Source organism: Onychomys torridus, chromosome 12 (genome assembly GCF_903995425.1).
Source record: "Onychomys torridus chromosome 12, mOncTor1.1, whole genome shotgun sequence".
Classification (NCBI taxonomy): domain Eukaryota; kingdom Metazoa; phylum Chordata; class Mammalia; order Rodentia; family Cricetidae; genus Onychomys; species Onychomys torridus.
In genome coordinates, this window is record NC_050454.1 from 70,853,868 (window position 1) to 70,881,367 (window position 27,500).

The window sequence follows — 27,500 nt, forward strand, 5'->3', positions numbered from 1 at the left end:
TGACATTTGGAGATGGGGTACACAGATGGGAGGGTGTGCACTGTCATCTTTCTGCGCCTGGATTACCTCACTCAATATGATCTTTTCTAGGTCCATGCATTTACCTGAAAATTTCATGATTTCATTTTTCTGCACAGCTGAGTAGAACTCCATTGTGTACATATACCACATTTTCATTACCCATTCATCAGTTAAAGGACATTTAGGTTCTTTCCATTTCCTGGTAATTGTGGACAGAGCAGCAGTGAACATGGCTAAGTATCTGTTGAGTCTTTGGACATATGCCAAGGAGTCATATATGGCAGATTCACGTCTTAGTTGTTTGGAGGATTCTCCATACTGGTATCCAGAGCAGATCAATTTGCCTTCCTACCAACAGTGAATGAAAGAATCTGTTTCTCCACAAGTCTTTGTTGCCAGGTGTTTGATGTGAGCCATTCTGACTCAAGTGATAGAATCTCAAGGTTGTTCAAATGCTAAGGAAGACGCACATGTTCTGAGGTTTGTTTACAGGCCCCTTAGGTCCTGTCAGCTGCGTGGGCTCTTTACACAGGAGTCAAATGCTGCTCTCCCACGAGTGCATAAGACTTTCTGTCTTTCAAGTGTTAGCCTTATTCATGGCTACACCTGCTTTTCTTTTTTTTTTTTTTTAATCTATATTTTTTTTTGAGACAAGGTCTCATTATATAGCCCTGACTTGCCTGGAACTCACCATGTAACCCAGACCTGCCTCAAACTCAGAGACCGGCCTGCCTCCACCTTCTGAGTGCTGCTGGGATTAAAGGCATGGGCCACCACAGCTGGCCTCATGGTTTCATCTTTTATTATTCTCCTTCAAATGTAATTTTTTCCTCATCTGTCCATCCCTTTCCATAGGAAAGAAAGGTAAAACCCAAACAAACAGCGACGCCCGATATTCAGCAACAGATGTGTTTCCAGAAATGACTGCCACTGCAGGAAGCACCCCCTGATCCCCCAACCCCAACTGCGCCCACCTTCCACTTGACTCTCACCTGGAAAGCAGGCGGGTACTAAGCCTGTGTCTTCAAACTTTCTATCTTTCAGCCATTTTCTCAGCTCTATAAATTCAGGTCTGTAGCTTTCATTCACTGTCAGGAGAGACAAGAACACACCACGATTAACATCGCTGGTCAGTGGACCAACCTTTCATAGGTACGAAGCAGACCAGACAGAGCATAAAGGGAATAAATCTCACTAGAAATGAGGGTGACACACGCTCAACAGAAAAGCTATCTGTCGTACATACGATTAGTTCAATGCATGCACAAAAACATCATCAGTCTGGTAAAAATCATCAGCTAATGAAGACAGAAGGAAATCTCCACACCCAGATAAACAACAACAACAAAAAAAAAAAAAAACCCACAAGCGGGGAGGGGGCGGTAGACAGGGCAGGGGTTATAGCCCAGGGGTAGAATGTCTGCCTCACATCTGTAGCCCTGTGTTCCATTCCCAGCACTGCCATACAGACGCTACATTAACAGCGAAATGTATTGAGTCTTTCTCTGTCCCGCCAGCCAGCTCCCAAATAATAACATGGAGACTTATTAATTATGAAAGGTTGGCCTATAGCTTAGGCTTGTTCCTAACTAGCTCTTACTACTTAAATTAACCCACGTCTATTCATCTGTTCTACCGTGTGGCTTTTTACCTTTCTTTCATTCTGTCCAACTCCCTCCACATCTTGTTGGCCTCCCCACCTCCTACTTCCTCTCTCTGCCCTGAAGTCCCACCTATACCTCCTGCCTAGCTACTGGCTGTTCAGCTCTTTATTAAACCCAGTCACATATATCTTCACACAGTGTACAAATATCCCACAACAGTGAAAAGCTAAGTGACCTCCTCTAAGATCCAGAACAGGGAAAAAATAGACTTCTCTCACTTTTCCTCAAATACAAAAGCTATTTAACCAGTGTAACAAGAGAAAATAAATAAAAAAATCAAATTGGGGGGAAAAATTTTTCAGAAACACATATGCATAATCATGGAATATCTAAGAGGAATACCAAAACAACAAATGATGTTAGCAAAGTTGGAAGATAAAATCAACACGTAAAAATTAATTATATTTACATATATTAGTAATAACCAAAAAAGTCAAATTCCAAAAATGCTATTAAAATACAAATTTTGGGGCTTGGGGGATTTTTTGGTTTTTGGGGGTTTTGTTTGTTTGTTTGTTTGTTTGTTTTTGAGACAGGGTTTCTGCTATGAGCCGTAGGAATATAAAAGGAATTTAGCTGGTTATGACAAAGCTAATACCTGGAAGAAGCTAAGGGCCTTCCAGAGGATTAAGCCAAATCTCAAGGGGTATTTGGTGTTATTCAGCTTTTAGTATATCAGCTGTTTCCTGCTGTGAATGTCTTGTGCGCTCTCACACGTTCCCCAAGAACTCCTAACAGTGTAGTTTATCTGATTTACTTCTCTAGCATCCAAAGCAAAAGGCAGACAGGACAAAGCATTTCAGACCAATTGCTGAGTCCCTGAATTAAGGTAAACACCCTTACGGAGACACTGCCTAACTTAGGTGCACACCTTTGTTACTTGTGCAAATGAAGCTCAGACCCTCCTTTCTCTCACAGCCCAAGTGCATTCCAGAGCAACTGATGCAGAACGAAAGGGCTCTTGCATACCAGGTGCAGTGTAGCTTTGAGACAGGTTTCTCCTGCTAGTATATGGTGGCATAGGAAAGTTGAGGAAGTTTTTAAGTGACTTATAGACTCTTTTAACTAACTACCTGTAAGATTGTAGTTTGAGCACATTTATGATACACTCCTAAAATTTTACCTAACCACTTCTAGGAATGTAGTTTGAGCACATAAATTCCCTTCTTCTGATACATTAACCGATTTTAGCTCTTAGTTAACCACTCCCCTTTTGGGTTATAAAAGAAAGCCTGACGGTCACTGCCTTAATGACCCTGTAAGAATTCAAGCCTGGTGACCTTGCCTTAGCCAGAGCATTGCTACTGCAGGGGTGTATGACTGTAAACCTCAGAGACTGGGGGACTAAACTGGAGAACTGGATGGAGAACTAGAGGGACGAGATGGGGGCTGAGAAAGAGCCTGACGGGGAAGGACAAGGAGGGTAAGAACGAGATGAGAAAGACCAAAATGGGTCAGAGCTAAGAAGAAGGAATTAAGACAGCACTTAGAGGGGACCGCAGAAAGATGTGGAGAGAGTCAGGCAAGAAAGGAGCTAAGTGTGAGTGCAGAAAACAAGCTGTGTAGAGGGAGAACTGACTCAGAAGAATAAAGTATATAGACTAAAGAGTTTTGTGTGCGTAGATTTATTAGTGAACCCCTCGGATTAATCTGCCTGGCAGCATCTCTTCTGGAACTCTGGTGAAGGCTGTCAAGGGACAGTTGTTCAGATTCCTGGCCACTCCCCCAGCTGCATGACTGCACATGCGCAGTTAGTAAGGGGCCTTACAGCCTACATAAATCCGTGTGCTGTGCATAATCTGCGCAAGTGCGGCGTAGCTCCATAAACTCATATGCGCACATGCAGGGGAGTCTATAAGAAGCAGACCCCTTCCCTTCCTCTCCTTCCTTCTCCTCCCCAATCTCTCTCCCAATCTGCATGTGTCTCTTCCACAGGCCTGGACACGCTCTCTTCTGTCCCTCCCTTCTAACAAAGCTCTGCTCTGATAGTGGGTTTTGTGGTGCCTCGTGGCTTTTCTTGCATGGTAACAGCACCGCTTAATGAATAACACAGCCGCAGCATCGCCCTCATTAAAACCAACAGTAGGACCCAACAGCTTTCCTTAGGTTTCTCTGTGTAGCTTTGCGCCTTTCCTGGAACTTGCTCTGTAGAGAAGCCTGGTCTCAAACTCACAGAGATCCACCTGGCTCTGCCTCCCAAGTGCTGGGATTAAAGGCGTGCGCCACCACCACCAGGCCAAATGTTTTCTGTTATAAGAGTTGCAGTGATTATGGTGTCTATTCACAGCAATAGAGAACCTAACTAAGATATATATATATATATATATATATATATATATATATATATATATATATAGTGAAAAGACAATGAGGAATTAAAATACCAATTTAATATAATAGAAAACACTAAAGGAGAAACAGAAGAACAAAGCCAGACACTAGACATAGAGAAAACAAAATGGAAAATGGCGGCAGGTGTAAGAAATCCATCAAGAGGCACCACCCACCAGGCTGGTTAAGGACAAGACTGAAGTATATCACACCATCAACCGGAGATGCTTTATGTTCAGAGGGAGACCAGAGCAAAAGGACAGACAGACAGAAGCAGAAACCCAGGGAAGAGCCAGAGAGAAAAATGTAGAAACAATGAGTGAAAAACGTTCATGCTCTCATACTGGGGTAAGGATGCCATTAAAACATGTTCTTTATGGACTATTCTCTTTGAACAATGTTCTGAGGAACACTGTGTGAACAGACCTTGCAGGAGGCTCTGGGAGTATCCAGCAGGTGACAACTAGTATGTAACAGGTCAACCCACCAGGCCCACCTGAAGGGGAGCCCCACCTGGCAGAGCTGTGGAGTCACTGACTGGAAATGACCGGTTGCTCCTGTCTGTAATCTTTCTCAGGTACCACTTCATTCCTTCCCTAACAACAGCTACAGGTATTTTCCCCACTGCTTGTGTGTTCATCTCATGAAAATATTCCATCTTTGGGCACACATACACTGCTGTGGATGGTCAGGAAGATGATTTCTGCTTAATCTGTATAATTCTAATAATATTAAAATATTCCTCACAACTGATACAGGAAAGTAACAGAATTTTCAGTCACAAAGGCAGCTAATTTTAGACTTGAGGACATATTCAAAGCAAACTGGCTGCCCCTGGAGACAAATACACGAAGATGAATTCCCAAGTACTGTTTGTTGCTGAATCAAGGTCAGATTTGAGGCAACTTTGGTAGACATAGCCCTTTATGGTAACTGACTTTTTGCATGTCCCAGCCTCAGTTTACATTACAGGCTCAAGATTCAGCCAACTGTTTACTTTCTGTCTGGGAACCCTCACTGACATAGAGCTATGTGCATGGCTAAGTGTTACTCACTGGCAGGTCAATGTGACCTTCCTAGCCTGAAAGAAACCGTGTGATTCCTTATGTGTATCAGTTTGGCTCTGTCTCTGATTGTTTATTCAAGAAATGCTTTGTGATCCTGAAAATGTAACTCATTTTTGGGCAGAGTCTGGCTGTGAGGGGAGCTGTGTGAAAGAGCTGTGTGAAGGAGCTACTGCTATGTAAAGACCTAGCAGGGAGTGTGTGTTAGTGTGTGGGGGGGGGAAGGGTGTGCAGAGGGATCTGAGGAGAGGATGAGCAGGTAGACAGGAGAGAGAGCACGAGACATTTTCAGAAAGAGATTCTAAGATGTATGTCTGTGTAAAGAGCTGGGCAGAGGTGAAAGAGAGAGAGAGAATGTGTGTGTGTGTGTGTGTGTGTGTGTGTGTGTGTGTGTGTGTGTGTGTGTGTGTGTGCTGACAGAGCAGGACATATATGCCAAGAAGTATACCTGAACAGATGAGTAGCTTTGTAGAAGAGGGAGCTTGAGTAGCTATATAGAAAAGAGATGTAAGGGAGAGGTGTGTGTGTAGAGGAGAGTGAATGAGTGAGAAAGTGAGCGAGTAAAGACTGAGTGAATGATCTAGCAGCGTGTGAGGGAATTTGCAGGGTAGAGAGAAGAAATATGTACAGAAGAGAAGTATGGAGCCATGTTAAAAGCTGTGCTGGGAGAGGTGTGGCTGCCTGGTGAAAAAGCCATGTAAATGAGACACAGCTGTGGCTGTGTGGAGATTTGGAACGAAGAAAAGAGATGTACCTGCCAAAGAGGTATGTGGCTGTGGAGAGTGTGTGGAGAAGGTAATAGTGTGGAGAAGGTATGGAGAGTGTGTGGAGATTTGTAATGAAGAAAAGAGATGTACCTGCAAAAGAGGTATGTGGCTGTGGAGAAGGTGTGGAGAAGGTAACAGTGTGGAGAGTGTGTGGAGAAGGTAACAGTGTGGAGAAGGTGTGGAGAAGGTAATAGTGTGGAGAAGGTGTGGAGAAGGTAACAGTGTGGAGAGTGTGTGGAGAAGGTAACAGTGTGGAATGTAACTATGTGAAGCAGGATTTTCAGAAGAGATTTATTTTCTAGATGAAGTAAAGGAGAAAGCTACCATCAGAAAGCGTGTGTGTTTCCTTACTTTCCCTCAGATAGAAAAAGTCTAGTCTTCAGATAGATAAAAAAATTTTCCCTGCATTCCTGGAATTTTTTTTTATACTCTGGGTAGCTAAAGGCTGGCCCTCCAGCTACAAATAGACCCTCCTCCACACACACAGGGCTTCTTCCCTCCACACACACAGGGCTTCTTCCCAGTCCCGGACCTACCTCCTCTAGAGTCGGAACTTCCCCTTCGCCTTCTGACTCTCCCTGTCCTTCCTTTTCGCTTCTGCATATTAAAACCGGAGCCTCTGTGTCGTGTTCAACCTAAAATGAGGAGAGTCTCGGCCTTACTCTCTAGTTGGATGCAATCTAAAGGCCTTGGTATCTCTGAATATACAATTACATGTTTTGGTGAATGTTTTCATTTAAAAAAATCCTTTTATTAAAAGCTTTATGCAGCGGTGTTGGTGGTATAGTAGTGGGCATAGCTGCCTTCCAAGCAGTTGACCCGGGTTCAATTCCCAGCCAACGCAACCTACCAATGTTGGGCTGGAGAGGTGGCTCAGAGGTTAAGAGCATTAGGTATTCTTCCAGAGGTCCTGAGTTCTCAATCCCCAGCAACCACATAGTGGCTCACAACCATCTCTAATGAGATCTGGTGCCCTCTACTGGTTTGAAGACATACATGCAGAGAGAATACCGTATACACAATAAATAATTTTTTTTAAAAAAGCACTTTGTGCACCAAAACTTTTTACCAAGTGCTAAATCAGGATCCCTGCAGCAACAAACACCAATAATGTAGGCTCTGAAACAATGGTTTTCAACCTGTGGGTCCCATATCATAGATCCTGCACACCAGATATTTACAGTACAATTCATAACAGTAGCAAAATTATGGTTATAACATAGCAGTGAATAATTGTATGGCTAGAAGGTCACCACATCATGAGGAATAAGGGCAGCAGCATCAGGAAGGTTGAGAACCACTGCTCTGAAAACAGCAAACAAAACCATTTGGAAGCCTCCTGACTAAATTCTCACAGCTGATTTCCTAGACATAGCCTTTGGTGACTTTCACAGTTCAGTGCTAGCCAACACTTACAACACCACTTAACAAGTTCCTAAGAACGGAAGGATGGGAGACAATTCGTCAGTGCATACACGGCACACATGAAATGCACAGACGTATGTGAGGGCAAAACATCCATACACATAAAACAAATAAACACAAAAAAGAATGCACAGTCGTTATGAGGCACCCACCAGCTCAGACATCTTAGAAAAAATAAACCCGCATCGGTGTAAACTGAATTTTTAGACACTAGGCTCTAGAAATAACGATAATTAAATGGGTGTTTGCAGTAGATTAGAGAGAAAATGAAAACTAAGACAGTCTCTGGGTCCCTGTGACACTATGAGAGACAGCAGAGAATGGAATGTAGGCTACCTTTCCAATACTTTTTGCATATTATGCTTTGTATATTAATTACCATCTTAAGGTAAATTATTATTAAATAAAACCTTTATCTTCGCAGGGTGCAGTCAGTCCCTAGGGCCCACATGTGTAACTCCAGTCCCAGGGGATCCGACATCCAATGTCCTCTTCTGGCCTCCCTACGCGCTGCGTGCATGTGGTACACAGACATATGTAGGTAAAACACCTATATATGTAAGGTAAAATAGATCCCTTTGGGGCCTGCCTCTGAGCAAAATGAATATATAACTCTATAACAAAACGACCCAAAGAACCATTATCTGAAAGCATTCTAAAGAGAGCCTTTTCTATTTCACATCCTACCCTGTACCATACCTGTGAACACTAACGTGACATAATTTAAGTGATTTACACATACTTGACACGTACTATACCAACGTAAATGATCTGAAAATCTACTTCTTAAGAAAAAAAAAAAAAAGGCCGGGGCAGACATAGACCTCCAGCTAAGCCGTGCAGGCGGCGTTAATTATCTACCTAGGCGGGAACACTCGACACGCAGGCCGGGTCCCTGCGGATGCCCAGATGTGGGTGCCCAGATGTGTGCAGCTCCACCGAAGCCCTGCCCCCCGCTCCCCACCAGCGCCCCAGAGCACGGTCCCGGCGCACCCCATCAATCACTGCCGGTCACCCACACAAGCAAACAGGGTGGGCAGAAGGCCTCCGCATCCTGCGCCTGCGCAGTGTTCGGCCCTGCCCTGACTTCCGGTCAGGGAGAGGTCGCAGGCAGGCACAGAAATTGGGGTCGGGATCCGCACAGAACTCGAGAAGTCGAAATTCCCTCCCCGCTGCCGTTACCCAGGCAACGCCAAGCCAACTCGGAAGTCCTCCCTCTCACCTCCGGAACCACGCGAGGCGGGTGCGGAGATGCAGACCGCACGCCAAAGTGTGGCGGAAGCGGCTGCGTGCTGAGCCTGCGCCTCGCTGTGCGCACGCGCAGTTCCCCAGCGCCGCCCCCCCCCCACACACACACACACACTCAACACGCGTGCACACCCGTGGCTGCCAACCCGCACTCGAAAGAGCCAACGCAGAGCCTTTCCTCACCTTGTCCTTTCTTCCTCAGGCCTCCTGCCCCCTCCACCAGGCTGGCTTACCTGGCTCCCACCTTGCCCTGCTCTCCATCGGCCAGGACCCGGGCATACCATTTTCCCAGACAGCCTGTTCCTGCCTCTTCCCTCATCCACTCCTATGTATGCATTTGTCCTGTCCCAAGACTTACTGGAGTTGTTAGGGGCGAAGTATAAGGAAAAGTACGAATTAAGCTTGTAGGGAGAAATAAAAGATGAGAATTTAGACGTCCTCAAGCAGCGAGGAGCAAGCTTTATTCAGTGCCAGAGAAGGAGTGTTTCTAGTTCCGGCCATGCTCGCCATGATCAGGGCACAGGACTCAACCAAAGACCAGAGATCACGAAAGGCACATCCCATGCTTTAGGCTGGGGTTTTGTAGCTAAGGATGTGGAAGGAGCTTGCTAAGGACAGAATGAGGATCTTAACCAGTTTGACACTACAGGATCTGTTGTCCCTTTTTGCAACAGCTGGGTGACTGGAGTAGGAGGTATCAGCTGCTTTTTGGTGTGCGATTCCGAATAACTGTTCAATTTCAAGGACTTGGCTTTTTTTGGGGGGGGGAGCGGGTTCAGAACCTTTTTATAGATAAAGGAATGGGGGAAGACTTCTGTCTGGCTACTTCCTGTTGACAGGGGGGGATCGTTTTACAGGTTTTTCAGTCTGGGATAATTCTAAAAGAAGTACTGTTTTTACTTTCTTTGATTTGTGTGATGGACTAAGTGATGTCGGTGAAATGTTCCAAGAGAAATTTCTGTTTAAAAAAAAAAAGTTTAAAAGACAAGGCAAAAATGTGAGGGGGGGGGAATAATTGGAGGAGCAGGATGGCAGGGACCAAGCTTGGTGTGACTTCAACTGTGTAATACTGCCGAGCACCGAGGAGCAGTGGAGGGGTGTTTCCCCAAGAAACAGTAACAAAAGGGGTCCTGATGCTGAAGGGATATTTAATGCCTTGAGTGTGACAGATACAAACCTAAAATTCCAATGTCATTATTTAGAATAAAGGGACTTAACTGCAAATACAAATGAGAAGTCTGAATAGGAAGGGAGATTGTCTTATTGTCGACATGTGATAGTTCACTATAGTTTTGTAAATACATATAATCCCTGCATTATATCTTACACTTCCATAAGATTCTCCAAGTATCTACAAACAACTTCAAGGGATAGGTGCTGGTGAGATGGCTCAGTGGTTAAGAGCCCTGGTTACTCTGATGTCCAGCACCTACATGGTGGCTAACAACCTTGGGCAACTCCAGTCCATGGGATCTGATGCCTGGTGCCCTCTTCTGGCCTCCAATGGCCCCAGATGTGACCCACAGTGACCAGACATACACATAAGCAGAACACACACACACACACACACACACACACACACACACACACACACAGTATTTTCAGTTGGAGAAAAACATGCATCCTTCCTGATTTTTAAAGTTATTATGCACAGGCATAATTGTGTGTGTGCATGTGTGTATGCACAAGTGTGTGCACAAATGTGTGCATGCCTGCCCAAACACCACTACAAATACACAGAGGAGTCAGAACAACTTTGTAGAGTCAGTTCCTTCCTTCCACCTTTCCATGGGTCCCAAGGATTGAACTCAGGTTGCTGGGTTTTTCCAGGCACCTGCCCTCACCTGCTGAGTCAACCCATCCTTGCCAATCCTTTTTCTGATTATTAATGCTCGAGAAGTGACCGACTAGAAGCCTGCCTTGAAATGGCGATTTACAACAGAATCTTTTGTCATGGATATGCCTCATATCTGCTTCCTGTATTTCACTGTTTTCCCAATACAACCACCCTCACACATACTGTGATCAGTGCAACTCAAATGTCTCACTTTAATTTAAATGGTCACTTGTGGCTACTAGCAACCTACTGAACAGTTAGGAAATGAAACTTGACCTTGAGATCCCTATTTCCTTATTTCCAGGGTGTTAGCAAACAGTGAGGATTTGTTCCCCTCAACAAACCAACTGTAAACATTACGAGCAGAGCATCCTGTCATCTTAAAAGGGGGAATATAAGGGGTGCGTCGTGGTGCTATTTTGAGCGCAGAAGAGCAACCTTCCCTGATGGCCCTCGCTTCTGTGTACCTCAGTCCTCACATCCAGGTAAGGGAAAGCGCTTAAAGGTATGTAAAGGATACCCATGCGGTTAGTAAGGAATGTTTCCTGCCCAAGGATTAACCAACAGCTTTGCTTCATTATTCTAAGTGGGAAATTCAACACAACTTTCCATTCTTCATCATCGTCTACCAGTTCATCCTACAACTCTAGCTCCTACGACTTAAGGGGCAGTGCGCTATTTTTCTAGACACCATTGAGACTGTCTACAGAGGTCCAATTTGCAAGTTGTGGAATACAGTGCAAAATTCATACAAGATTCAGTCGCATGGGCAAGCCAAATGCCTGACTGCCAGGTGGACAGCTGCAGCAGCATCTCTCTGACCTTCTCCTGTAGCCTGGGGGCTGGCTTCCAAAACGCCTTATGGAAAAAGCCTGAGCTGCCCAAGAGTTGACCCCGTCGTTTTTTTCTGGCTGTTTTTTAACTCCCCAACAACACCAGCATGCTCTGGGCTAGCAAAGGACCTGGCACGTTCCTTTCATTGTAAACTTTTCTAATAAAATTTAACCCGATACTGCGAAGGTGAGCCACCACCCCGTAAATACACAACCAATAAGACAAAACGTATAGCTCATCCAAGAACAACCGCCAGTCTCCCGCCACGCCACGCCCTCCTGGGGGCGGGGCCTGAAGTGGGCCTGCGCAGTGGGCCTATCAAAGGCCCCTAGAAATACTCTTGTGTCCGAGAGGCTGTCCAGCAGCTACCTCCCGCTGCCTTTTGCCCCAGGTTCGCGGCACTCCGACCGCCTCGCTACGCCCACGCAGCCATGTCGTCCTGCAGCCGCGTGGCGCTGGTAACCGGGGGTAACAAGGGCATCGGCTTCGCCATCACGCGTGACCTCTGTCGGAAGTTCTCGGGGGACGTGGTGCTCACGGCGCGGGACGAGGCGCGGGGCAAGGCGGCGGTGCAGCAGCTGCAGGCGGAGGGCCTGAGCCCGCGCTTCCACCAACTGGACATCGATGACCTGCAGAGCATCCGCACCCTGCGCGACTTTCTGCGCAAGGAGTACGGGGGCCTGGACGTGCTGGTCAACAACGCGGGCATCGCCTTCAAGGGTAAGCCATGGGGTGCGAAGAGAGGAGGCAGCTTCCCCAGAGCCTGGTGCCAGGGTGGGCTCTGCCTCTCTAGGATGCTCCGCTCGGGCAGGGGCGCTCTGGCGTGGGAGTGTAGAACAGGTCCCCTGGGAGAAACAGGGCAGGGTGGGGGCTGCGGGCAAAACAGGCTCCGTGGTCCTTGTGTTTACCTAACTAGGACTAGACGCCATCGTTCCCAGGTTTCCCTCGTCCAGTTGTTGAGTAATTGGGCTTGGGGATACTTGAGTGGAACTCTCTTCTGATAGTGAAATAAAAAGAGGAAAGAGAGCGTGGGAAGAGGTGTTACATTAAGATCCTGATACACAGCCCTCCCCCAGCCTCCCCCAGGGTGCTGCGGTCTTTCACAAACAATAGAGCATTCTCAGATTGACAGTGGGCTCTGACTAAACATTTGGAAGTGGATTTCTAAGGCTCCGGGCCAGGTTCTGTACAGCTTCATCCAGTTAATTCCATTCTCTTTCTCCCCCGAAAGTTGCTGACCCAACCCCCTTCCACGTTCAAGCAGAAGTGACCATGAAAACGAACTTTTTTGGTACCCGAGATGTCTGCACTGAGCTCCTGCCTCTTGTAAAACCCCAAGGTGAGTCTGGTGGGAGGTCTCCAGGCCTGCTTCTCTCGCTCTGTGCCAGGACTGGCTCTTGCCTCTCTGCCACAGGAGGTGTGGCTCAGCTTTTGGTCTCAATTCTTCTGTGGCCACAGAGTCTCTCTTTATATGTCCGATTCCTCTTTAAATGTCCGCTCCGCTTCCACATCCTCACATTTGAGGGGCTTTTAGGATTCCATTCCTCTTTCAAACATTCTGCACACCAGCTGGCCCCCTGCAGGTCACAATGCCCTGCCCCCACAAACCTCAGATTATGCCCCAAATGCCTCCCTCAGCTCACCTCCACAGCAGGTCTCAGCTGTCAAGCCGCGCTGCTGCCAACCCACCCAGGAAGCCTCCTTTCTTGAGCATGCTCCTTTCCTGGGTTTCTACACCCTGTCTACCCAGCTCCTCCCCTCCCAAAGGTCCGTCAGGAAAGGGCCCAAGCCTTTGGCATGGTTCACAGGACTCTAGAATCTCACCAGTCTTTCCTCCAGGCTGTTAGCGCTCCATCGACCTGTTCCATGTTCTGCAAAACAAACTATCACATTCCTTTTATCATGAACTACTAATACCCATGTCATCTGGATAGCCTGGGAGCCACTGCTCATTAAATACATACCAGCAATGACAAGTGAACCGCTTTAGGAATGTGAGGTTCTAGTTTTGAGTTCAGTAAGTATAGCTCACTCTAAACTGATGTCCTCCTTTCTCTCCCTTCCCGTCCTCTGGATCTCTAGAATATCAAAGGGCAGCTGTTTCCATGGCCACCTGGCTTCTCTACCCAACCAAACCTTGAAGGAAAGAATACAGTTTCTTATGCTTTCTCAGGCCTGCTCTGTGCATCCTTTCCTCAGATGGAAACTTTCTGATGTAAAATCTCACCAGATGTAAAATGCCCTTCTTGCATACGCCTCTCTACATAGCAATCTGTGGTGTGTTTTAGGCAGAGTGGTGAACGTGTCGAGCATGGTGAGCCTCAGGGCCCTGAAAAATTGCAGCCCAGAGCTGCAGCAGAAGTTTCGAAGTGAGACCATCACTGAGGAGGAGCTGGTGGGGCTCATGAACAAGTTTGTGGAAGACACAAAAAAAGGAGTGCATAATAAAGAAGGCTGGCCGAACAGTGCCTATGGGGTGACCAAGATCGGGGTGACAGTCCTGTCCAGAATCCACGCCCGGAAACTCAGCGAGCAGAGGAGAGGGGACAAGATCCTCCTCAATGCCTGTTGCCCCGGGTGGGTGAGAACCGACATGGCAGGACCAAAAGCCACCAAAAGCCCAGAAGAAGGAGCAGAGACCCCCGTGTACTTGGCCCTTTGCCGCCAGATGCAGAGGGACCTCACGGGCAGTTTGTTCAGGAGAAAAAAGTTCAACAGTGGTGAACTCAACCCTCGCCTCTTCCCACGGCATCCCATCCCTGCTTTGTATCCTGTCTTGGTGAGGGCCAGGGTGCATTTTTAACAAGACTAACACAGTTTAGTAACTTGACACTCATTAACTAGTTGACTCATTGTGTGGCCTTGTATTCCATGACGTTCTTTATGATTCCCTCTATGATGTAGGATGAGAAAAAGTAAATTCTGGAGAAGAAAAAAAATAAAAAATAACTGGTTCTTTAAACATGTTTTCTGTTCATTCTTGTGGGGTTTTCCTTTATGTGTATGAGTGTCTTGCCTGGGTATATGGAAGTGTACTACATACATAAAGTGCTTGTGGGACCAGAAGAGGGACGAGGCTCCCCTGGAGCTGGAGTTAAAGATGGTTGCGAGGTCTCTAGAGGAGCAGCAAGTGCACCTCACTGGGAGCCGGCATTCCTGCCCTCTGCAGGCTCTTCCCATGCAAAATTGGCTTCCGCTCAAGAGTTTAATTAAAGCCAAAGGGAAGGCTCAGTACCACCCCAGACAGTGAGCATCTAAAGAGCCAGGACAGATTACAGGTGGCTCCGTGGAGCCTGCAGTCATCTGTGGCCCTTACAGGTGTGTCCTTGGGTGACAAGCAGGACAGAGTAAGAAGCCCGAGTCAAGGACCATGTCTACGGTTCAAAACAGAACTCTCAGCTCTCAAAAGAAATAGATCATTTATTCTGGAGCCAGAATACCCTCATTTATTGAGTGACCCTGTCCTAGGAATACAGAGTTAGATTACCCCAAATATAAAAGCAGTTTCATAAAGGTTTTGTATCTTTCTTTGTTCTATGAAGAAAGTCATAAATCAAGGCAACTTTAAAATACATTGGTAGGCAAACCAGAGAAATGGGTACAATGAGATGGGGGAGCTGTTTTATAAGCCCAGGATGATGTCTGATGCCATGCTCAGCTCTTGGATTAGTGGAAGCTAGTCTGCTGAATTAATAGCTTCTAAGAGTTATTATCATCATCATCATCATCATCATCATCATCGGAAGCTAGTCTTCTGCTGAATTAATAGCTTCTAAGAGTTATCATCATCGTCATCGTCATAGTGAGGTGCTGGATCATAGTGGGGCAAGTCCATTGCAGAAGCTAAAACCATCCCAAGATAAAGTAATTAGCCTCTGAACCTGCAAAATTTCAGTGTCTCCACAGAACTGAAAGTCCCATCAGTCTGCCAGTCTCTGCAGACACAGACTCCTCCCTGGAGTTCTGTTCACAGCAGGCACAGCTTCTCTTCAGGAACTTTCTCGTTCACAGTTCCCGTGCTGACCAAGCATCACATTTTGTGCAGGCAGAGGCCACATGTAGAATGTTCTAAGGCCCCTCATGGCTAGAACTGAGGCCCAGGATCTGATGTAGATGAGGCTTGAAGTAGTGGGCAAGATGGCACTCTGTAGGAGAGAGGAATACTGATAAAGGGTTAAGGAAGAATCGCCTGGTTATATGGGAACTATTAGCCACTATGATCCACATCTGAATTACTATCTTTTATACCCTCTGGACCTAGCATTACATTTATATGTGACATAGATTAACCATAATTAAATAATCAAGAACACAGTTTGGCCTAATGAAGTGAAAATTACAGATGAAACCAATGTCTAAAATAACTAAAATTCACGAGATCAACTACATAGTTCCCCCCTGTATTTACAGTTATTTGTATTTGATGAATTTTACTTAGTTTTAAAAGTTTAGCAATGGAACTTTCAATGTAGTTACTCTGATATTGGCTCTCTTTTCTTTTGTTTTGTTTTTTTGTCTTTTTTTTGTTTGTTTGTTTGTTTGTTTTTTGAGACAAGGTTTCTCTGTGTAGCCTTGGCTGCCTTGGAACTCACTCTGTAGACCAGGCTGGCCTCTAACTCACAGGCCTCTCTTTTTTTCTTACTAAAATACTATTTGATTGTTTTTTAATCCCAGTAATCATACTATAGAACATTTTAGATACCAATTTAATCAAGAAGCATCAGTGTTTAAAGTATAAAACATCAAGAATGTTGCTATCAGACATTGATGTCTTTTGTATAATTTGGATAAAGAGAATTAACCAAAAATCTTTGAGTATCTCTAGCAAGAGTAAATGGATTGTATTAGGGTTCTCTAGAGTAACAGAATTTATAGAACTAATCTCTCTCTCTCTCTCTCTCTCTCTCTCTCTCTCACACACACACACACACACACACACACACACACACACACACACAGTGTTCCAATGGCTGTCTATGTACACACAGTCTAAGAATCCAGGAGTTGTTTAGTCCACGAGTTTGGATGTCTGAGTGTCTGAGCTTGTCTTCAGTAGACACCAGAATCTGGAAGAAGTAGGCCAGTGAAGAGATGAACTTGTTAGCAAGTATGGGAGGAAGCAGCCAAAAGACAGACTTTCCCTCTCCCACGTTCTTTATGACGCTTCCAGCGGCAGAAGGTGTGGCCCAGATTAGAGGTGTGTCTTCCCACCTCAAAAGACCTGGATTAAAGGTGTGTCTTCCCACCACAAAAATCTGGATTAGAAGTGAATCTTCCCACATTAAATGATTCAAGTAAGCAAAAAAATCTCTCATAGGTATGCCTAGCCATTTTTTTGGATTTTAGTTGATTCCAGGTATAGTCAAGTTGACAACAAAGAATAGCCATCACATGGAGTTAAAGTTTAATTTAAAAACTAGACCTTTTATTTTATCAAATTATACTGAGTAGTGAATATATGTATTTGTAAAAACAATGAAAAGAATCTTTCAAACATTTTTTTTGAAAGCAAACAGTCATAACAAAAAGGCATGATGAATGAAAAGCCATTATATTTTCATTTGGAACTATTAAAACCAAGACTAGTATTTCTTTCATCATTTAATACACTAGATGAAATTTAAAATATAATTTCAAAAATATTTAAGAAACTGTAATGAGCATAGTAAAAAAAAATGCTTTTTAGAGAAGTAAAATTAGCTTAGTCAGAAACCCACTACACCAAGGCTGTACCCACTAACCAGAACCCAGTGACATTACTCACTCAAGATAACCAGACACAGTCCTGGAACCCCATGACGCCCATTGGACAGTATATAAACAGACCAAAAGCAACACTGTGCTCTGCACATCTGGAGAGACACCATCTGCCCTGCAGCTGGAGAGTCTGCCTCAGGATCCGGACCCCACTGGAGCCGACTGTGAGAGACTGGACCTGACCTTCAGCTAAAATATGTCTAACAGGTGCTCAGCCCAGGAGATAGGTTTTGGAATTTAAAGTTTGAACCTTGTGTGATGACATTCAGCATAATAAAATACAACTTTTGTTATACTAACTATGTGTATCTACCTTCTTTTCATAACAACCTCAGCAGCCTTGAACTCACCTGCCTCACAAGTGCTGGGATTAAAGGTGTCTGTGTCATCAGGTGCTATAAAACTCCTCGGTCAAAGGCTTGGCAGGGTCATGGGGAAAACAGCATAAAAACAGAATTAAACATTTGAGAAGTCAGGGGACAAAGGCCAAGTGATAATAAAACCTTTCAAAGGCAGATACAAGGAGATGGAGGAGCTATACTATAGACCCAGGACACTGTCTGATGATACCCTTAGCTCCTGGATTGGTGGAAGCTCGTGTTCTGCTAAGCTAATAGTTTCTGGGGGATTTTTAATTATTGTTATCATGAGGTGCTAATTCAGATACAGAGGTGGGCAAGGAATGGCCATTCCAGAAGCTAAAACCACCCCAAGATAAAGTAATTAGCCTCTGAACCTGCAAAATTCCAGTGCCTCCACAAAACTGAAAGTCCCATCAGTCTGTCAGTCTCTGCAGACACAGACTCCTCCCTGGAGTTGTGTTCATGGCAGACACAGCTTCTCTTCAGGAACTTTTGGTTCACAACGAACAGCCACACAATGAGTATTCACAAATGGGGGCTTAAAGGAAACACACACAGTGTGTGTGTGTGGGGGGGGGGGGGTAACTTCTTTTGTGTGATGTATGTGCATTTTCATGGGCATGTCTGTGACAGCCTCAGGGGACATTCCTCAGGTGCTGTCACCGTTATGGTTGACTATAGAGTTTTCATTTTGTTTTGAAGATGAAGTGCTTGCTAGACTAGCTGGCCAGCTAGCTCCAGGGATCTGCCATCTCTGTCTCCTCAGTGTGTGTGTGTGTGCATGCTGTGGATCCTGGGTGCTGACTCCAGTCCTCAAGCTTGTAAACAAGCACTTTATTGACCGAGCACACTCGCTCCTCGGTCTGAATGATGCATTCTAGACTTTTTCTTTTTCTTTTTCTTTCACCTTTTTATCTGTTGAAAGATTTCCAGCCACAGGGAGAGGCTAGGATGTAGCTCAGCCATAAAGTACATGCCAGCATGCCTGAGGCCCTGGGTTTGATTCCCTAGAACAAACAGGAACGTGAAGCAAGTCATGGCTTTACCTACTTAGTACATGAGCTGAAACAGGATGACTATGTCTTGCTGTGCCTTGATCCCATTAACTCTCAGGTGAGGATGACAATAATCGAATAGAAGTCGTCATTTAGGTGTGGAAACCATGCCAGGTGTATGGACATGCATGGTATATGCATCAACCCGCACTGCCTTTGGGAATGGCACATCCCAGAAATTAAGGGAAGCACATGTTCATTGTCCATTACCCCAGGGAGCTCCAGGGAGCATCAGGAACTGCCCATGACCCTCTTTCCCTCGGAAACACTGCATACTGCTCAAGGCCTCTATCATTATCTCACCGTGGACCAGTGACTCCCAGGCTGGCAGAAGGAGTAGTCACCCCTGGAGACTAAGCAAGCTCTCTAGGGGTTCACTTTACAAGTATCACCTTCCAACGGGGCTGTTCACTTCCTCCTACTCATTTTGTGTCTGTAAACAGAAGCCGGAAGATCAAGATCAAAAATCCAGGCTATAGCATTCCAAGTGCTAGAGTGGAAACTCGAATATACTCGAACCCAGAGGTATTTTTTCAATATTGTAACAACAGCTAGCATCGGAAGGGCTTTAAAGAGTGTACCCCAAGTGGAAATCCTTGATTGACCATGGCATCTGGGAGCATAATTATTCACTGTTTCTAAAAATTTGTTTCCTAGGCTGAAGGATAAGGTACACAACACTAAAATGGAAGTTTCAGAAAAGGCTAAATTGTGACTCTTATAGATAGGAGATTAAGCTTCTATTAAATACATTTACGAGTGTTCGTATGTAAGAGGGATCCAGGTGAAGGGCTCTAATAGGCCTGAGCATGGCAAACATGGCTCTGGAAGGCCTGGCCCTTCCCCCATTCCCTCTGCCTTGCTAAACTGTTCGATAATATTCCTGAAGCTAGTCACCAAGGTCTGTTCCTTTATTTGGTCACTGCCTCCTCCTGAGGCTGACAACCAAGGTCCAGCAATCAAAGTACTGAAGTCTGGCAATCAAAGGCCCCTTTTGGCTCACCCAATTAACATGTCCAATCAAAACAAATCAACTCATTTTAACACAGGTTTCTCCTTTTTCCTTTATAAACTGTCACGTGCCTGTGGGCCATGTCTGTCTGCTCTCTCTCCGGAGGCCATCCTTTGCCCCTCAAGGGCAAATATCCCTTCCCCCTCTCTCCTGTTCCCTTCCCCTTGCTCTTGTGACAATTATGTCCTTTCTCCAGGTATACGTGGTAGTGGGTCCAAAAGTAAAGATTAAAGTGTTCAGGTTTACATGGAATAACGGCACACCGAATTAAGTATAAATGAAGACAAAAGGCAGTGTGTCCATGGTGTAGAGGAGCCACTCAAACCCCCATAAGTAGGGACAGCATTTCCACGTCTGTCAGTCCTTACAGTTCAGAAGTAAACAGAATGAACAAGGCCAAAGCCCAGTGATAGAAACCTTCCTGGAAAACCGTCATCATGAGCTTAATAAGTAACCGCCATGCCAAGCACACACAGAGAGGAAGGAATCACATAGGTTGACAACCACAGTCTCCAGAGCTAACTACCTCATGAAGTTACTTCCTTCAATTCCCTAAACTAATCAGTATAACTGATGACTTTAACTTTCTTCTAACTCTGTGGGCATACACATGGTACACATGCATACATGCAGGCATGCACACAGTACATACACACACATACAGGCATACACATGGTACACATGCATACATACAGGCATACACACAGTACACACACACACACATACAGGCATACACATGGTACACATGCATACATGCAGGCATGCACACAGTACATACACACACATACAGGCATATACATGGTACACATGCATACATGCAGGCATGCACACAGTACACATACACACATACAGGCATACACATGGTACACATGCATACATGCAGGCATGCACACAGTACATGCACACACATACAGGCATACACATGGTACACATGCATACATGCAGGCATGCACACAGTACATACACACACATACAGGCATACACATGGTACACATGCATACATGCAGGCATGCACACAGTACATACACACACATACAGGCATATACATGGTACACATGCATACATGCAGGCATGCACACGGTACATACACACACATACAGGCATATACATGGTACACACATACATATAGATATGCACATGGTATACACACACACATGCAGGTCAAACACTCTGGCTGGAGAGACGCCTCAGTGGCAAAGAGCACTAGCTGCTCTTCTAGCAGACCTAGGTTTGATTTCCAGCACCTACATGGCAGCTCACCACCATCTGTAACTCCAGTTCTAAGGTATCCAATACCTTCTTCTGACATTGCAGACATTCACAAATGTGGTGAACAGACATACATGCAGGAAACATACTTATATAAAGAAAAAAAAGTTCATACAAACAACCAAAAAATGAACAAATCAAAAAGGTTTATTTATATATATATATATATATATATATATATATATATATATGTATGTATGTATAATAGATGGTGTCAAGAAGAGTTACCCAGTACACCTGCAACCAGACACAGACAGCTATCTCTTCCCTCCTGCTATAAAAAAAGCAGAGGCCCTGCTGCCCAGGCCCAATTCCTCCAACTACCCAGTGTTCTTGCGACATGCATTCTAATTTCACCACTAATTTTTTATGGAAAAACATGCTCCCAGACTGCTCTAGAAGAATTTGAGTCTTATTCAGGGTGTTCTCTGACTCCCAATTAAAATTAGAAACCAACTGTGGCATAAGCTGAAAAATAACCCAAGTCTTTAGGAATAAGTTACTATGCTCCTTGGCACCCTTGTCCAAAAGAAAAAAGGTATCAAAGAGGAAAATGAAGGGGCCAGGAGATGGCTCAGCAGTTGAGCGTGGGTGCTGCTCCTGCAGAGGACCAGAGTTCAGTTCCCAGCACCTGGGTCAAGTGGCTCACCACCACTTATCACTCCAGCTTCAGGGCATCCGATTCTCTCTTCCGGATTGTGTGTGTGTGTGTGTGTGTGTGTGTGTGTGTGTGTGTGTGTGTGTGTAAAGCAATTATTATAGAAGGGGAGATGATGATCTTGAGAGAATGAGGGGGCACATGAGGGACTGGCGTGGGAAGGAGAGGTGGAAATGATGCAAACCTGGTATTTATATATGAAATCCTCAGCAACAAGACTAACATTTAAAAATGATGCTTCAAATAATCTCTAATAATAAAAAAAAAAACCAGGAATATTTGCTGTGACGTGAAGGGAGACACACGCAGCTGGTGGCTCCCATGATTGTACAGGACAACAGAGGCACAAGCCGATGAGCAAATGCCACTTGGAAAAGCCTGAGTCACGGTGAAATGGAAGTTCTTAGAAAAACCCAGTCACTGCCAAACACACTTGGCTTACACCGCCAAGAGTGGGTGGAGGAATCTGATCGCACACGAACTCCTGGACACGTCTCCCAGGGGAGATTTGATTAGTGGACACACAACGCATGGGAGAACCCCATATATAACTTATTAACTGACCTTAGGCAAACATAAATGTTGGCACCACAGTCCAGCAAATACCCTAACAACACTTTCTAAGCACTCTCTCCCCACAGGGACGTGCTGGGAATCACCCCAAGAAATGTGTCCTGCCCACAGATTAAGTGTGATGTTCTTATGCTCTATTTGATTGCACAGATCAAAGTGCTGAGGTTATTCTGGCAATCTCATTGATCGGCACCACCCAGCTGAACCCTGAGCTTCCTGAGGGTTAAAGATCTGTGGAGTCCTCAACAGCCTGCCCACACTGCACAGCCAAGTGTGGCCAGCAGAGCGCTCCAGCACAGGAAGAAAGAAAACCCCCATGGGGGAGTTAGTCAACATTTCCCCAACTGGAATCCCTGTGGGGAGAGAGTGTCCTGTAGAATGTCTGACAGTTTCCTCTGCGAAGCAGGAACCTGAAGGACCTTTTTGTCAAACAAAGTTCAGTGGTCACCTTTCTATGGTCCTGCATGTCCAGTCGATCAAGCAGTCCAGGCAAGAACAGTTTCTTGCCCAAATGGCTATTTTTGCCAAGGTGAAGATAAACTCCATATGAAGTGTCTTCAATGCCCATCCTCCTCTCTGAAGTAAATCGATGTTGCCAGGAGCAGACTTGTCTCACTGTCCAGAAAGTCTAAATTTTAAAAGTATTTTAAATGCCATATTCTGTAGACCTTTGAAGTGTTTGAAGATTACCTGTCTATCTGAAATATATCTATGTATACCTAGAAAACTTAACATGACTATAAGTTTGACTATCACAGAAGACTAATTGATCTGTATTTCTTAATTATCCATTACAATCTAAATGAGTTGCATAAACACAATACCTCAAACAGGAGTAGAAATATATATACAGTGTAACAAAATTAACTTTAAGTTTGTATCAATAGACTAAAATCTATACCAATGTAAGACATTTTAAACAAGTTGTTGTTCTTTAGAAGTAAGTTCATTAATCTTCCCTTTCATCCTATTATATCTATATCATATCCCCTTTTTTTTTTTAGAAAGAGATCATATTTATAATCAACCTGACTTAAATAAAAATACTGGTTTTTCTCTGTCCCACATCAGAGGGCTCTTCTGATTTGGGACACAAGAATCTCTTAACCTTCTCTTTTAGCAATATGTCTGGGTTTAGAGAAGGAGTGAGCCAATTCCATCTCCAAAGCCAGCTTGATAATTATGAAAATTGGGCATAGTTTCTCTTACTATTTCCTGCTGGAGGGGGAGGCGCTGTATCTTATGGAGACACACAAAAAAATTTTAGGATTATGGAGTAGTCTGTGAAGGTAAACCTCTGAGCCAGTTGCCTTGAAACCATTCTAGATGTTGGATCATCTGGGCCATGGTGTCATCAGAGACCTTTCAGGTGGTCTTGGCTGATCAAACCTGATGTAACTTAATCTGGAACAAATCCATAGCCTCTGGCTTTCTGTGGAAACAGAAACTCTTTTCCAAAGCAACATATCCTTATATCCAAATTTTGAAGTCAAGGTACCTTTAAATTTTACATATTTGTTTAACTCAACAGCTTTTACAATCAGATCTTTTTCTGTAGTTAAAAATCCCAAAGACAACATAAACCAGATTCTCTGTGTAATATCCATCTTTGTAAGACTGAAACACCACTGTGGCTGCTGGCTCCACCCACCTCAGCTTCCCAACATGGCAGTGGTACAGTTTACCACCAGCTCTGTGTCTGGAGCCATGTGTACCATCAACTATCAGAAGCACTTCTATCAAAGCTGCACATAGCCCAGAAACCTTTTTTTTTTTTTTTTTTTTTTTTTTAAACTAGCAAATGCTAAATCCACCACGCAGCAGAGTAAAGTGCTGCTTGTAGACTCCTCATTCCCGCCACACTGCAGGTCAGATGCACATGCCAGGAACCTGCCATAGTAGCTCAAACCAGCAGGCTGCTGCTAACTTGAGAGAGACAATTAGGAAGCTGTTTTTAGCTCCATTTTAGAATCTTTTTTTCCTCAGGTTTTAGGTGGAAACTTGTGCCCCGTGATGGGCACCATTTGTAGTTGGAGACCTTCTCTCCAGCCCCCCCCCCCCTGCCAAGCCCTGTTAGTCCAACAACCCACTTATAAAATAAACACACAGACACTTATATTATTTAAACTGCTTGGCCATTAGCTCAGGCCTACCATTGTCTAGCTTACTCTTATATTTAGCCCATTTCTATTAATCTATACTTTGCCACTTGGTTTGTGGCTTACCTGTACCTTACATCTTCCTTGTCATGGCAGTGGCTGGCAGTGTCTCCCCACCCCAGCCTTCACTTCCCAGCATTCTCCTCCTCCTTGTCCCACCTACCCTATCCTTCCTGCCTGGCTACTGGCCAATCAGCACTTTATTTATTTTAACCAATCAGAGCAACACATTTGACATACAGAACATCCCACAGCAAGAATTATGTATTAATTTAAGTGTAAGAGCTAGTCAGTAATAAGCCTGAGCAAATAGTTGAGCAGTTATAATTAATATAAGCTCCTGTGTGTTTACTTGGGGCCAAGCGGCTGCAAGACACTGGTGGGAGAGATTTGTCCTGACTGAAAGGCTGGGCAGGACAGGAGAAACATCTGACCACAAGCTGTCACAAGAGCATATAACAATAAGATTCCTAAACAAAACCAGAAGAGATACCAAACAGATGCACAGACTGCAACATGGAAACACAAAAAGCATGAACTAATAAGGCACATGACACCTCCCGATGACCCTGGCCCCTCAGTTAATGAGCTAAAAGATACTAAAATAGGTAACATTTCAGGTGACAATTTGAACATGTTGCTGGTAAAAGTGATCCTTGACCTGAAAAGGGATCCCAACAGGCAAATGAGTTCATCCAGGAATGGAGAGAAAAGTCAGCAAAACAAAGAAAAAACTCAGCAAAATGGGTAAGAAAAGCAGTAGTACAGACAGAAAAGCCAATTGTGGTAGAATATTTCAGCAATAAACTTGAAATTCTGAAAGAAAGAAAACAAATAAAAATATTGGAAGTGAAATCTCAATAAGTCAGATTTTGAAAAAACGGAAAGCATCTCCAATGGACATTATCAGGCAGAAGAAAGAATGTAGAGGTAGAAAACAAAGTTAGAAAAGTATTATCATCAAACATCAAGAAGGAACGATAATAAAAACAAGCATGACCTCATGTCCAAGAACTCTGGAATACAAGCAAAAAACCACACCTAAAAAGCCATGGGACAGGAGGGGCTGAGATTCCCACTAAGAGCGTTGAGATTCTGTTCAGTGAAATGATAGGATTCCCCAGATTTGTAGAGATTTCCAAACAGAAGAGATGTTAAGAACCCAAGCAGACATGATCAGAAAAGAATCTGTCCATGCCATAGTCTACAAACACAAACCATAGCCGTTCATGACCGTCAGTCGGAGCTGTGGGAGGAGAAGGAAGGAGTAAAATGGCTTCCATCATGAGAGCACAGGGAGGAACAAACTTCCGGAGAGAATGAAGGAAAAAAGGGAAAGGTAAAGAAGTCCATCATGTCCGGCACAGGAAATTCCTAAAACTAAGGCAGAGAAAATAAACGGCAAACAATCATCCAACCAACAAACGGAAGTATAGGAATTGGTAAATGTTGCTCAGTAATAGCCTTGAATGTGAATTGCTTCAACTCATCCATAAAGAGATGCAGACTGGTTGATAGGTTGAACAACAAGGCTGAACTACTCATTGATTGAGAGAAACACATGTCACTGGTGAAGACACAGACCAAGAGTCAAAGGATGGGAAACAAACTATCAAGTGAGTGGAGGCTGAGCTATCTCTGTAACAAAGGAGACTTTGATTAGTCAGAAGAGACAAAGAAGGCCATCACATATTAAGCAAGGGAGCTATTCATCAAGATGATATAATGATTGTAAATGCATGTGCATAAAATATTGGGGCTCCAAACTTAATGAAACAAAAACTTGTGAGCAGTGTCTGATGGGTCCTGATACAATCACAGTGGGTAAGTTTGATGTCTACCCTCATTTCTACTTAGGCCATCTAAACTAAAAAATCAACCAAGAAACCACAGAATTAAAGTATACCACAGATCAAATGAACCTAACAGATGTGTAAGAATAGACCATCCAGAGACAGGAACCCTACCCCTAGCTGAGGAGCTGCTGACAGATGATGGCTGCCAAGAGAGGAAGAGTCAGTTTCCTTTAGGGGTGTGCTGACCCTGTTAGTGGACGACATAATATGTGTGCCCATATGTGCCCACCAGTATGTTATTAAATAGAGAAGAGGAGGAACAGGAGGAAGGAGAGAGAGAGAAAGAGAGAGAGAGAGAGAGAGAGAGAGAGAGAGAGAGAGAGAAACAAGGTCATGAAGTTGTTGGGGGGATTAGGAAGGCTGGGATCTGGCATAAATTAGAGAGAAGTCTAGAGGGTGCATGTGTATGACATTCTCAAAGAAAAAAGTTGTAAAATATTTTTTTAAAGAATATGGCATCCAACAGAAACATACCCTTTTCGGCACCCATTGAACTTCTCAAAAATGGACCTTGTATGAGGCCATAAAGTAAACCCTACCAAATAACAATTGCTTGTGTCCAGTTGTGTGGTGGTATTGTTTTCCCTAAAATATTGTGCACACTAATAAACTTATCTGCGGTCAAGAACAGAACAGCTAAAATCTTAAACATAGAGGATAGGCAGTGGTAGCACACGCCTTTAATCCTAGCATTCCAGAGGCAGAGATCTACCTAGATCTCTGTATGTTCAAGGATACAGCCAGGCATGGTGACTCACACCTTTAATCCCAGAAAGTGAGCCTTTAATCCCAGGGAGTGATGGCAGAAGGCAGAAAGATATATAAGTCGAGAAGACCAGAAACTAGAAGCATTTGGCTGGTTAAGCTTTTAGGCTTTGAGCAGCACAGTTCAGCTGAGATTCATTCTGAATGAGGACTCAGAGGCTTCCAGACTGAGGAAACAGGATCAGCTGAGGAATTGACGAGGTGAGGTAGCTGTGGCTTGTTCTGCTTCTCTGATCTTCCAGCATTCACCCCAATAACTGGCCTCAGGATTGATCTTATTGATAAGACCTGTTAAGATTCCTGCTACATCTATATATTCTTTTTCACACAGGGTCTCACTATAAAGCTGAGGTCAGCCTTAAACTCACTTTATAGTCCAAGCTTCCCTTAAACTTGAGATGCCCCTGGAGAGAGCCCTGGTGTTCCAGGTACCTCGCTTAGCTCAAACTTAGTTTTTCAGAAGGTTCTGGAAGGCTCTATTTTGCTTTTCAGTTTTGCTTGAGGAAATTCTCCAGGCTGGAGCTGTGTCATCATAACCAAGTCCATTTACATTTACACATCATGACCTCCAGTAAGACTCGGGAAACCTTAGACCACTTCTTTGTGGAGTAGAAACCACTCCTCCATACAGTCTCTGCCAGGAGTTTTATTTGATAGTGTCTTGGTTTTGTTTTTGTTTTTAATAACGCTCTTAGTTCAAGGCCCTTAGATCAGACGCCCCTGGGTTGTGTTTTTTCATATTCTTCCTGCAGCATCTATAAAACCGATGGTCTGACTCCTGGATGCACTAATAAATACACCAACAGACATGGGGCCATTGGAGACTGACTGTATCCCTATGCC

General features: G+C 44.4%; 1 protein-coding gene and 1 long non-coding RNA gene across 2 annotated transcripts; one reads left to right on the forward strand and one right to left on the reverse strand.

Moving 5' to 3' along the window:
• Positions 1 to 1,018: 1,018 nt before the first annotated feature.
• LOC118593750 lies at positions 1,019 to 8,569 on the reverse strand. The gene is made up of 3 exons (XR_004946302.1): positions 8,495 to 8,569; positions 6,384 to 6,482; positions 1,019 to 1,109 (listed from the first exon to the last, which is right to left on the reverse strand). It is a non-coding gene; the product is annotated as an uncharacterized LOC118593750 (long non-coding RNA).
• Positions 8,570 to 11,477: 2,908 nt separating this feature from the next.
• On the forward strand, positions 11,478 to 13,977 carry LOC118593992 (carbonyl reductase [NADPH] 1-like). Its single transcript, XM_036203694.1, is given in 4 exon segments — positions 11,478 to 11,911; positions 12,423 to 12,530; positions 13,480 to 13,845; positions 13,848 to 13,977. Coding segments are annotated over 4 exon segments (831 nt in total). The 5' UTR covers positions 11,478 to 11,622; the 3' UTR covers positions 13,916 to 13,977.
• Positions 13,978 to 27,500: the final 13,523 nt, after the last annotated feature.